Below are 13,743 nucleotides of genomic sequence, written 5' to 3'. Positions count from 1 at the left end.
CGAGCGTAAATAAATGGTTCAACTTAAAAGGAACATCTAGAAAATATGAAGTACAAGAATCTAATCATAAATGATTTTTAAAAAAAGAATGTACAAATGTGCTTTACACAATTGATGTATGTATGGATTGTGATAAGAGTTGTATGAGCCCCAAATAAAATGATTAAAAAAAAAAAAAGGTCTCCCCCTAGCAAGGGTTTTGGTTTTTGCAGATTTTACTATATTGTATAAGCTGAGTTTTTCCAGCACATTTTTAATGCAGTTATTGTGGTAAAATTAGGTGCCTTGGCCAAATTTGGGTCAGCTTATACTTGAGTAAATACGGTAGTTCTTCATGTGATATAACATTTTCACTCAGAAGCGGTTCTAATACTAGAGGGCTAATATAGAAAGGTCATTCATTCATTTAGAAAATGTTTCATGAAGACCCATAACAAACAAACAAAACCATATTGTTGAGAATGAGGTGGGTTGGAGCAGAGACTCAAAGTCCATCTGTAGACAATGGGATATTCCCTTACAGAGAGGACACAGGGAAGGATGAGTCCACCAGGGTGCAGTAAAACACTAATGAAATACACAGTATTCCGCTGGTTCCTTGAGGCTTCCTCACCCCCCACTATCATGAGCCCAGCACCACCTTTCACTGCGGGTTAGACCAGAGAATGTGCACAGGTACTGGTAAGAGCTCATGACACATGGAATCCAGGAACAGGAATAGCAATACTAGAAGGAAAAGGGGATGGTGGAGGGAGGAAGGGGGAACCAATTGCAATGATCAACACGTAACCAACCCCCCCCACACACACTTTCAGGGGTATGAACAACAGAAACCATGGGGGGAGATAGCGGTCTGTGTAAGATATGAAAATATTTAATTATTTTATCAAGGGGCTATGAGGGGGGAGGGAACAAAGAGGAGCTGATACTAAGGGCTCAACAGAAAGTAATGTCTAGAAAAGAATGGCAAGACCTATGTATCAATATGCCTGATACAACTGATGTATGGATTGTTATAAGGGTTGTAACAGCCCCCAAGAAAATGATCTCATTTCTACATTAAACTCAACATGCCTTAAGCCCTTCTAGTCTCTAGCTGTCCCTGAATAGCACTGTGCCAGCAGTTGTTTAATGCTTCCTAGCCATTCCTTTCTAAAGCCAACTGGTCACCAAGTCCTACTAGCTTTGCTTGATTTTCACAACTGCCCACTGCCCATGGGACAAGATCCAAACAGCATTAGAGCTGGGTCTCAAACTACATCTTCAACCTTTTAAAAATGTTTTAAGCTATTACTCTCCATAAATCTCTGTTAGCTAACTTCCTCATCACACATTTGCCTTTTTACAAGACAGTCTGCCTGCTCTCGCTTGCTTATCTCAACACATCCTCCACACAGCCTTCCTGATGACACGAAGATCACAGCTAGCCTCCAGTGCCCCACAGTGCTTCGACCTGGTCCACTCAAGCCCACGTGTGTGCTCGTTTTCCTCATTACACAGAACTGGACTCTACTCATTCTCACTCACACGCAAACTTGTTTATATGCCTGAAAGACAGAATGCACTTACAGTGGCTTTGAATACATTTAGAAAGTCTTATTCTACAACAGTTGAAATGACGTGTTCATCAAACCAGGTTTTACAGAGATGGCAAAGCAGTAAATAGAAAGAACAGCAAATGTGCCTAAGCTTCTTTATGAAAAACAAACAATTCCACTAATAGGTGAAGATAAAATACATATAGGCTTAAGATAAAATAGATTTGGGATCTTATAATTGAATGGATAGTATCAAAGCTGGTGACTTACTAATTTTTTATAGTCAGTAATAAATAAATAGATGCCTCTGATAGTACCTGGCCTTACCCAGAGTAGGCTGTCCTGGTCAAAACCACCTGTTTACTTTCTGAGAATGGTAAACTAGTAAGAAAGGGCAAGTGTGGTCTTACTAACACAAGTACCTTACTTTACAAGCTCCACTGGGAATGTAAGCTCTCTGGGGGCAGAAAGGGTTTTCGTCACTGCTTCAACCCAATGTCTCCAATACTGTGTGGGACATACTGGCCGCCTACTAATTGATTGCTGAAAGAATAACTTTAAGAAACTATTTCAGATGAACTATTTTAGAAGAGATAGCTTCAAGCACGTGTTTTCTGGGGGTGAGTGGGGGAAGCACAAATTTTCAAATAGGTGAGCAACAAATTCCTTAGGGTTAGAAATACTTCATATACTTGAGTATAAGCTGACCTGAATATCAGCCAAGGCACCTAATTTTATCACAAAACAGCATTAAAAATGTGCTGAAAAACTCAGCGTATACACGAGCATATACGGTATATTGTGTGATCAAATCAACAGACTAGTAAATGTCACCTATGACAAAGCTAAAACCTAGCAAACACACATTATCTGGTGATCTGACATGCATATCAGAAGGAGCTGCCATAAATCCTCCAAAAGATGAAAAACCGTATCTGTGGGAAAAAGGGACACTATTTGGTAGAAAAACCTCTATATTGAAATTGCTGGAAAGCTATGAACCTTAGGGTACATTTAAATCAAACAGCCAAAAGGAAACTACACATTTTTGTCTTCTAAGCACTTTCAGGAAATAAAAAAAATCTTAATTTAGTATGCTTAAATTAGAAGCCTAATATATAACCTATAATAGTCTTACTTAGATGTTCTCTGAATGTACTTTCTTTAATGATGTAAGTATAATTATGAATAAAATCAGATAGAAATACATCAAGAGCGTATCTGGAGAACATTGGTTTACAAATCTTTAAAATGAAAACCTCTTTCTAGATGTATCCCATAGTAGCTAAATCCATTATTCACAAGAGGCTAACTAACTTAACAAGTAAATGGGTGGAATTAATGGATTACCAATTTAGCCCCATCTCCAGGAACCCTGGTGGCACAGTGACAAACAATGGATCATTAATGGCAAGGCCAAAGGTTTAGATCAGCTATCAGCTGCTCTGTGGAAGACAACACTTTCTGCTCCCATAAGTATTACAGCGTTGGAAACCCGTGTGCGGGAATTATACTCTGTCCTCCAGGGGCTATGAGCGAATCTGTTGCACTGGACTGAAAGGAAAATGGGGCTCAGAGAAGGTATGTACTTAGAGCCAGGTTAGCTGGCCTCTGCTTCAGTACACATTTTAGATGTTTTTTGGTTCAGTGTTATCTATTTTGGCTTTTTGTAAGAGCAAGTCTTAACCATTTGGCTGAAGCATTTTTGGATTCTCAATCAGGTACCCTGCTTTCTTCCTTTGCATGAAAGCTGCTTCGCTCTGGGTTATGTCTTCCTGTAGGCATTCCTACACTCTCCTAGAAACCGAGGTCTGCTTTATTGTTGCTAGATGCCATCAAGTTGGTTCCCACGCACAGCAATGCTGTACAGCAGAAAGAAACATCACGTGGGGTCCTGCATCATATGCTTGCCATGGTTCTTGTGTTTGAGTTCATCAACGCAGCTGTGTGTGTGTGTCAACCATCTCCTTGACGGTGTTCCTCTTTTGGGATGTCCCTAGACTTTACCAAGCATGACGTCCAGGGCTTGGTCTCTCCTGGTAACATGTTCAAAGTAGGCGAGACTAAGCCTGACCATCTTTGCTTCTAAGCAGCATTCTGGCTATACTTCTTCCATGACAAGAACGATTTGGTTTTGGGAAGTTTGTGGTACTTTATTCTTTGCCAACACCGCAGTTTGAATACATTGATTTTTCTTTGGTTTTTCTTACTTAATGTTCAACTTTCAAATGTATAAGAGGCAAATGAAAGTACTATGGCTTGGGTCAGGCATACCTCAATCTTCAAAGTAACATCCTTGTTTGTCAACACTTTATACAAAGAGGTCTTGTGCAGCGGACTTAACCAATGCCTTATGTCTGCTAGGACAAGCGGTTTCTGTCCCCTTCACCTTCTCTGTGGAGCCCAGTGGCAGTGGTTATTCAGCTACCAAGCGAGAGATCGGTGGTTCTGACCAACTGACCACTGCAACGGAGATGGATGTGGCAGTCTGCTTCTGTAAAGATTTTTGGCAGTTCTACTCTGTCCTGTAGGGTTCTGAGTCAGAAATGGCTCCATGGCAATGGATTGGCCCTCTCAAGGATCTTATAGCACACATTTCCAAGTTAAAAGTAAATGCTATCTGGACCCAACCAGTCTGTTCTATAAAAGAGGGCATCACAAAATTCACGGAAATTTTTCCTTTATCTTTTAATCCCATTTTCCAATAAAATTTTCTTGAAGTCCCTCCCTCACCAACTGAAAACTTAAAATACTCAGCAGTAAACGTTCACTTTTTTAGCATATGTTAATTCTAATTTACTTGAATTCTGGATGGAGAAAACATTTTCCCAGAGAGCCAAATGTGACTAGCTTATAGAGTCAGCATGTTTCGTCAATGGCCAATGCTCAATGTGTCGTACTTAAACGGAAATAAAACAAATCTTCTCTTTCAGGGTTTAGAGGAAATAAAACTGGAAACAAGCAAAATAAAACGTCAAACTTTTAAAGCTTATTTCCTTTCTCATAAAGTCTCAGAGGTCCTCTTAGCAGGTCTAGAAGATTGAAGTCTTAATATACATCATGTGTGCATGATGTATGAACACGAATAACATTTAAAGGAGCCAATTACATGAAATATGTGGTGCAGGTGAAGCAAGGAACTGAATCAGTGGGAGGAAAAACAGTACCCGAGGAAGGACAAATTACTTAGTGACTAGTAGGAGCTGGGTGCGGTCTAAGAGAACAATGAAAATTGTTTTGTTTAAACATCAATTGCAAGGGATTAACTTTTGGATTTCCCTAAAGAAAACCCAGAAAATGTCCCCCAAGTTTCTTTTACATTGAAATACTTCATATTAATTGCATACGTGTTTGATTTTTGCTTTTACAGTTATTGATTTGGGTTAACAAGAAGGTTGTAACCCTGAAGAATGATTTTTGCAGAAACTACAGCATGTGCTATCCTTTCTTCTCGTGATCCCACATCTATAGGGGCGAGGAGGAGTTTATTTCATGACATAGACTGTATTAAGAAGTCCAAGGAAAGGATGCCTGCAGAGAAAGCTTGACTTTTTCATCATGGGACCAGGATGTGAAGTTGGCATATCTGAGATACATGGTAAGAAAAGTGGCCAGGACCATGTGCTTCAGCTCTTTTCTTAGCTACACAGTTCTTATCATCTTTATTTGTGGATCTTTTCAAAGAATCGATGACCAGTAGTTAGTTGTAGGAAGAGATAGTAATGATACTACTAAGATCAAGAGGCAAAGCCCGCACGCACCATGCTACGTAATTATTATCACCCACTGTACAGCTGAAGAAAGCAAGACAAATATGTCTCTCAAGATAGCAGAATCAAGAGCAGGCAGCTGGTTTCTCACTACACTCTTCAACTAGCAAATCAAGTTATTTAGATATTGATCATGCCAGACTGATTTGACCAAGCCATTTTAAGCAACAGAAGAGGGGTGAAGTGGGGAACCAGGTGTCCTGAGACCAGAGTGTCGCCGTTCGGCATGGCGACACAGCATTGGTCAGCACTGCCAGGCTCTGCACTTACTCCGGAGCCCCGCTAGAGCAACCAGATGCATCATCTTGTTAATAAGGGACACGCAGCCCACCCAAATCTTCCAGTTTTAAACAACCGGATTCTCTACTCGGCTATGCAGCGTTCTTTCCACGACAGTGTAATAGCACAGGGATGGTCACCTGATCATAGCCTTTAGTTTCCAAAAGAGAAACTGTGAACACTGCAAGTCTGTTGTATAAACTAAGTATTTCTTTACGTAAATTAAGATGAGATTTAGAACTCTCTCAGTTGTACCTCATTGCAATTCTAACCAGGGTGATTTGATTATCTAACTGAATTTATCCTGTACTATCCCAGTTTATTTTCCACCATTCCAAAGTAGAAAAAGCATGAAAAACAAAAGGAAATTGAGCGCTCCCATCAAGTCGTACTCCAAGAAAATAAATAAAAAAATAGCCCATCATACCAAGTAACGGCACACAGAACCTAAAATAACACCAATGTGCAGTGTTCACAGACAGTTCTAAGTTGTAGAGGTCAGATGCTAAGAGAAGTTTACACTACTTGCTGGTTGGGGTATAAGCTGCCTCTTGCTGTGAAATTCTTTTTGCCTTCCTTCAGGTTAGTGGGATCCGGCACGCATGGAGGCCTTTTAAAAGCGAAGTGGCGCACAGGGGACTTGTGAAAAGCAGGGGACGTCTACATTATGCTTAGTGTGATTTTCCATTGGATAGAACAATTTTGAAGTCTAGGTTTTGCTGATAATTATTAAAATTAAGTCATCAACATTAATCAAGCCACTTAGAGAATTAGAAAAAAATTAAAGAAATGGAGAAGGAAGGCCGTTTTACCTTACTACATTTTGCTGCACACACTCGACCTTCATTAGAATTTGGACACCGGCCTGAGAGTGAATGTAGACTTTCAATCTGAAATAAAAATGAAGCAAGAAAGGAAGCAAATGTGAGTTCTGATAGGTTTTAAGAGTGTCTTATGAATTCTATGCATTAAGAGCAGATAATAATATTTAAAATTCACTTAAGCAAAGAAAAAGGGCTAAAAGGTATTTTTCTCTCCAAGATCCAAATAAAAAAGTAACCTTTCTCCTCGTGTCTCTTGGCTATTTTATTTTGAACTCTTAAAGTCAGTTCAATGACCAATGTCTAGCAAATACAAAAAGCATTTATCCAAACACTATCAAATGACTGACCACCAACTAATGACTGGCGACAATTGCTGAATCATCAGTCTTAAGGGAAAAATACCCACCCCCCCAAACCCTAGCAGGCCCTAAGGCATTTGGTTGATATTTAGTTCACTTGGGTATTAGCCAGAGTCAAAGGAAGAATGAAGTCTAATTAGAAGAGAGTCAGACATTTAAAAATCTACGCAAGTCTAAATTTGAAACACCAGGTACCATCTGGTCTAAGGAAGTCAGCTGGGTTCCTGCCTAGGACTGCTAATAATTCAAACTCTTAATAACAGCTCCCTTTTGGGGGGTACTGCCTACTATGTGCTAGGCCTTGTACTAGGTGCTTTACAGTTACTTCCTTTAAGCTCCATGACAACTCTACTGAGCAGGTATTCTCGCGCTCATTTTATTAATGATGGAAGAGTTAAAGCCCAAAGTCACTTTCTCCTGATCAAATAGCTATAAATGGGCAAAGCCAGCTATTGTAACTCATATCTATATGAACGAATCTATCTCACATGTTAGCCACTTGTGAACATGTTGCATTTTTGGACAGGAGGCTAAGTATACTTTGCTGAGTTTTAAGAAGACATGGCAGATAAGATATCCTATCTTTAGCAGCTATTTGGAAAGTCTTAATTTCATTTCAGGAGCTTTGGTTCAAGTTGAATGACAGTCTACAGCAGTGGTTCTCAACCTTCCTAATGCAGCAACCCTTTAATACAGTTCCTCATGTTGTGGTGACCCCCCCAACCATAAAATTATTTTCATTGCTACTTCATAACTGTAATTTTGCTACTGTTATGAATCGGGGGACCCCTGTGACAGGGTTGTTCGACACACACCCCTCCCTCCTCAAAGGGGTCACGACCCACAGATTGAGAACCACTGGTCTAGAATAAGGTTAAAGAGTACAGACACTGATGTTAGTCCAGCTGGGTTTGAATCCGGACCTCTCCATTTATTAGCTATATGAAGTTACTTAATCATTTTAAGGCTCAGTTTTCCCATCTGCAAAATGGGTGTAATAAAAGTAATCTAATGTATATGGTTATTAGGAGAAGTAAATGAATTTACTAATTGAAAAGGTGCTTCAGAAATCACTGTTACTGATTCATGATGATAAACCCTTGGGAATGAGACAAGCAAATTACAATGACATTTCACATTCTAATAAAACATCATGGCTTTACATAATAAATGCACACATAACAAGTATATGAACATTTGTAGTAATTTCAGAAATTTTTATTTTTCAAACATACCTTTGACGAATTACAGGATCAGATTTTTCAGGATCAATGTAAGTTCGTAAGATCTCATTAATAGTTCTATTATCTGGGACTCTGCCCCAAAATGAAAAGAGGAAGAAAAGACAAAAAGAAACAACCCACATTATTGTTCACAATATTCTCTTAAAGGTGTTAAGTTAAAATTACTGAATCTTGTGGCTTTTTGGCTTGAATAGTGGAACACCGACCTTTCATTTTATTTCTTGGAAAAATATAACACCCTTTTAAGCAAAAAGTCACCCAGGGAAAAAGTTCAAAACGATGTCTTGGACACACTTAACAAGGTCTTCAACACAAACACCCTGAGAAGCTCCCCACAAGTCAATCAATCAGCTGTGAAGCTTCTTTTAGCACACACCTGTGCTCAAATAAGAAGAAAGTCCAGATGTGAGAGTTTCAGAAACCAGAAATCTTTTTTTTTTTTTAAAGAATTTCAAATGATGCTAATTTCACTAAAGGTTCAAATTTATTCACCCCGATTTTTAAAGCCAAATTTAAAAACAAATAAAAATGTCTCCAAAAAACACTATTTTATTTTCTAACTTTCCTATGTGAATATTGTTTTGAACCATAAAAGCTGAAGAAACAAATTATGACAATTTTGTGATACTAGTTTTCCTATATTATACATACCCACAATATAGTATTGTTATATACTCCTCAACTATAAAATCTAAGACTTTATGAAACTTCAAATAAGAAATCCTTCACTAAACTCCACATGACAATCACAGATGACACTTGAAACTACTTAAAAAGCAACTTCAAATTTTTCCTAACTCAAGATTAGTACAGATGCACAAAAGATTCCTTAGTGATACTTTAGAAATGTTCACATGAAAAGAGGCAACTGCTTATGCAAACTAATTCCAATTATGAGTATGTGTGTATGTATGTCTGAGTACATACACAAACACACACAAGAAGGATTAAAAGAAACCGTGGAAAAGTGGATTTTCCGTGAACGCCTTGAACCCTCTCCTATGTACTTGAGGGGCACACTGCTGCGGACACTCAAGCTCACTGCCGTCGAGTGACTCCAGCTCGTCAGAGGCTGGTCCCTCCGGTGTTCCGAGGCTGTGAATCATTACTGGAGTAGAAAGCCTAATCTTTCTCCTGTGGAGTAGCTGGTGGGTTTGAACGACTGACCTTTGCGGTTTGTAGCTCAATGCATAACCCATTACTCTACTCAAGTTCCCTGTGCTTTTAGAACTTCTTGCCCCTTGAGAAATACATCAGACACATACACATTTATATAAGGGATAGGCACTGTTTGAAAACAAATTAGTGACTATCGTATACATCTAAGAAAATGTTCAGCTCCCTCGACGACCCTTCAATGATCGCCATCAATTTTATGCTTTTCCTTTTGAGTTCTACCAGCTCCTTGTATATCCCCAAAGCATACAAAACGCAAACCTCACTGCCATCGACCCTAGACGGGCAGGGTAGGACTGCCCCTGGGGGTTCTGAGACCGTGTCCAGCTTAAGTTGAAACACAGAACCAAACATTATGCATTCTTCTGAATTTGCTTTTCTCACTCAAGATTATTTCTGAAAGTCAAACATTTCCCGTGGTACACATCCAATCGACTACACGTCTTAACACTTGGGTTAAGTTTTATTTTAAATAGGAGTAAAACAAATCAGTTCTTAGACAAACAAACAAAAGACCAAACCAGTATTAAGATACAGTAATGAGACTATACCTCTTTTCTATGTACACAGCTTGACTTTGAGGAAACAGGAGCTTTACATGCCAACAAAACTGTTGATTTCTAAGAGAGAAAAAGATCTTGTGAGTGTCAAGGTTGACAATAAATGCCTGAGGCAAATCAAACTTTCTAAAGGTGTGTTTAAAAAATTCTAAAGGAAGCCTCACAATTTAACTATCTTTTCTATAAAGAGTGCTTTTCTTGTTTCTCGCATTTTTGCAGCTACGTTTCTGAAAAAATATACTTGTAATTTTTTAAGAAGTTAAAAAAAAAGTGAAGTCACTCTGAATTCCAAGGACTTGACATTCCTGAGTTAGAAGGGCATTTCTCCTAGTTCCGGGGCCTTTGAGATTAGTTTAATACTACTCTCAGTTTACAAATACTTTTCCTCATGACTAAACCAATGAGCTGATCTTTTCCTCTGACTAGTTGGGGAATCAGGTGAATGAAGTGCTGTCTGGCGGAGTCCAGCTGGCTGCAGATACACTGCTGAGGCATGAGTACGTAGTGAAACACTGGACAACAAGTTGGTTGCTAAGCAGAATGCACTCGGAATTAGAGCCCTTGGCTTTTAGGTCTCTTGGCTTAACATAGACACTACGAATTCACTGATGTCTGATTTTAGAGAAACTACCATACTATGTTATAATTAAATCAAAACTTGGTGACATCAGACATAATTTCTTTCTTTAAAAAATTTAATACTCACAATATCAACTCCATTACATAAATGTAAATGTCTTCCTTATATGACAAGTTTACACATGTTTATTTTTTAGAAAAATTTCTAAAAATCTTATTGGAAAGTAATGGCTGGCAGCATATGCTCCAAGCAATGGCCAACATCTCCTTTAATCGCCCTCTTAGTAGTATGCCTCAAAATCTATAGATTTGATACTATCTATCATACTGTTCACTAAACATGTATGTGATTCAAACTGGTAGAAGATAATGACCACGAACGAAGTAACACTCCACCTATTAGGGCAAACATCATAGACCTGTACATGGCAGCTTCTTTAATAAGACAATTGCTGACACTAGATTTTAAAATGCTTGACTGTACTTATACTGAAAGTATATCTTATCGTATAAGAAACAATCATGTTGAGTCTATTATTCTTGATAGAACAAAATGAACAAATCATGAAGCATCCTTCACCAATCTAAAGATCAGATGCCAAAAATCTTAGGGGGAATTACTTAAGAAATGAAGCAAAAAACACAAAAGCTATCAGTATTAATAATTCTTCAAAAGTGAAACAACTTGCAGTATTTATTATGTGTTAAGCTGGCATTTCACTACCACCAGGAGACTGAGGGAAAGCACATTTCTCTCTCAGTAAGAAACACTTTCCTTATTACTCTTAATTCATAATAAAGTTTTTCCCCCTAAATATGCGGGGGCTTTAAAATGGAAAAAAAAATGCTTATGGAAAAACTATGAACAGATTTCAAGGGTTCTTTTGTAGCAAAATAAACTTATATGCCTTATAAAATGTCTTAATGGGATTTAGATGTAGTTTGAGGACAAAGAAGGATAAGTCATCAGTTTTGGAGAGACATAGATTTTGTTAAATTCTATTAAAATTGAAGTAAGAACAAACATCATGCTCATGGTGGATCTTAGATGAAGAATGGTGAAACCATTGATGGTTTAGGAAAAGTTTGGATATCGGCAGTGTACAAATGGATTAACTCCTTTTAAGGAGGAATTAGACAGTGTTAAAAATGAAACCCACCAATGCAACTGAGAGGAATTACTGAAAGCTGAATGAAGGACGAACATAATAGTGGGACAAGAAGAAGATAAAAGGAAATAGAGGAAAGAACTAGGAGGCAAAGGGCATTTAGAGAGGTCTAAATACAGGCACGTACATATGTAAATATTTATATATGATAGGGAAACAGATCTGTATACATATATTTATAGGTTTAGTATTAAGTTGGCAGGCAGATATTGGGCCTATACTCAAGTATTCCCTCAACATAAGAACACTTTGTTCTAATAACTTGGCATTCCGGGATGCTCACCTTCCCAACACGATCGCTGTAGACAAAATGGGTGCATAAGCAAATGTGGCGAGGAAAGCTGATGGTGCCCAGCTATCAAAAGATAGCGGCTGGGGTCTAAAAAGCTTGAAGATAAACAAGCGATCATCTAGCTCACAATCAACAAAGCCAACATGGAAGAAGCACACCAGCCTGTGTGATCATGAGGTGTCGATAGGATCAGGTATCAGGCATCAAGGACTCAGAACAAAAATCATATCATTGTGAATGAGGGGGAGTGTGGAGTGGAGATCCAAAGCCCATCTGTAGCCAATAGGACAAGCCCCTTACAGACAGGTCACAAAGATGAGATGAGCCAGTCAGGGTGCAGTATAGCACCAATGAAACATACAACTTTCTTCTAGCTCTTTAATGCTCCCTCCCCACTACTATCATCACCCCAGTTCTACCATACAAATCTAGCTAGACCAGAGCATGTACAGATAAGAGCTGGAAACACAGGGAACCCAGGATAAACCCCTCAGGACCAATATTGAGAGTAGCAATACCAGGAGGGTAAGGTGGGGTAGAAAGGGGGAACCGATCACAATGATCTACATATAACCCCCTTCCAGGGGGACTGACAACAGAAAAGTGGGTGAAGGGAGACACTGATCAGTGTAAGACATGAAAAAATAAAAATTTCTAAATTATCAAGGGTTTGTGAGGGAGGGAGGGAGAAAAAACGAGGAGCCGATACTAAGGGCTCAAGTAGAAAGAAAATGTTTTGAAAATGATGATGGCAACAAACGTACAAATGCTTGACAGAGTGGATGGATGTATGGATTGTGATAAGAGTTGTACTAGTCCCCAATAAAATGAGTTTAAAAAACCCAACAAATCAACACATTACCTATAAGAGAAAAAAAAATCCCACAGAAGACCATTCACATCACCTTGCAAAGGGAAAAAGAAATCCTGTGTATGCCTTAATTGAAGAGAATGATGATAATAGTAGAAACACTGCCCTAGAGTTCTCAGTTGATTCAGCTTGCACAATTCTGACTGAGGAACTAACGCTGGGCCAACCTTCTACTCGATGAGGGCCAAAACCCACCTAAATCTGCTGCAGACAGGAGCAGGGCTTTAAGTGGAAAATGTAAACAAGTGGGGTCAAGATGCTGAGACATTTCTTGGATGAATTCTAACAGGTGATGAAATAGGACTTTAACAATACAACCCTGAAGACAAAACACCACAGCACCCGCTACCCCGAGGTGAAAGCAGTCTAGTCAAAGTAGAAGTGGATTCAAGAAACAGCAAGGTCTCTGGCAACAGTTTTTTTGAATGTTCAAAGCATTTTGCTTATAGACTTTCTGGAGGACTTAGGAATGTTAACATCTGCTTAGAATGATAGTGTTTTAAGAATGGTAAAGCTTTATTGGGAAATCTCCCTGGAAAACGTTGAACCAGAGTCCTTTTCCACCATGACAATGTTTACCCTCATTCCTCTCATCAAACAAGGGAAGCCATCACCTTACAGTTCTGATTTGGCTCCTCCCAGCTACTTTTTTTTTCTTATCTTAAAAATAATCTTTAAAGGGCACCTTTTTTTCTTCAGTTGATAATGTATAAAAGAGAATACATTGGGGGATAAATTCCCCAAACGTTCACTTCTTTAGGGATGGGCTAAATTATTTTATCATCACTTATAAGAGTGTCTTGACCTGGTTGTAGGTTAAGTTGAGAAATAAGCTTTGTTTTAAATTTTTATGTTAATTCTAATTTTCCAGGAACTTTTGAAGTCCCCTCATATAGTTGTTTCCCCATATTACGTTAGAGACACAAGGGATCACTGACTTGTGGAATTGTAAATCATACCCAACCTCCTCAATCACTGCTTGGGTAATTCAAAAACCATTCATGTTCATTAACATTCAGCAGACCCTAAATACTTCAGAAAGTACTTAACATTCCAGGCACAATGAAAGGAAAGTCCTTAAA

General features: G+C 38.7%; 1 protein-coding gene across 1 annotated transcript in view; it reads right to left on the bottom strand.

Moving 5' to 3' along the window:
• The window catches only part of ZNHIT6 (zinc finger HIT-type containing 6), a 54,214-nt gene that overhangs the window by 22,728 nt on the left and 17,743 nt on the right, over positions 1-13,743 (bottom strand). The window contains exons 6-8 of the mRNA XM_004699281.2: positions 9,742-9,810; positions 8,006-8,086; positions 6,400-6,477 (exon numbers count right to left, since the gene is read on the bottom strand). Coding sequence (XP_004699338.1) covers positions 6,400-6,477; positions 8,006-8,086; positions 9,742-9,810 — 228 coding nt within the window. The remainder of the gene's footprint in view (positions 1-6,399; positions 6,478-8,005; positions 8,087-9,741; positions 9,811-13,743) is intronic.

Source organism: Echinops telfairi, unplaced genomic scaffold (genome assembly GCF_000313985.2).
Source record: "Echinops telfairi isolate 266 unplaced genomic scaffold, ASM31398v2 ScPeMD7_443;HRSCAF=831, whole genome shotgun sequence".
NCBI classification, from domain to species: Eukaryota; Metazoa; Chordata; class Mammalia; order Afrosoricida; family Tenrecidae; genus Echinops; species Echinops telfairi.
This window is presented reverse-complemented; position numbering and strand designations above follow the sequence as displayed.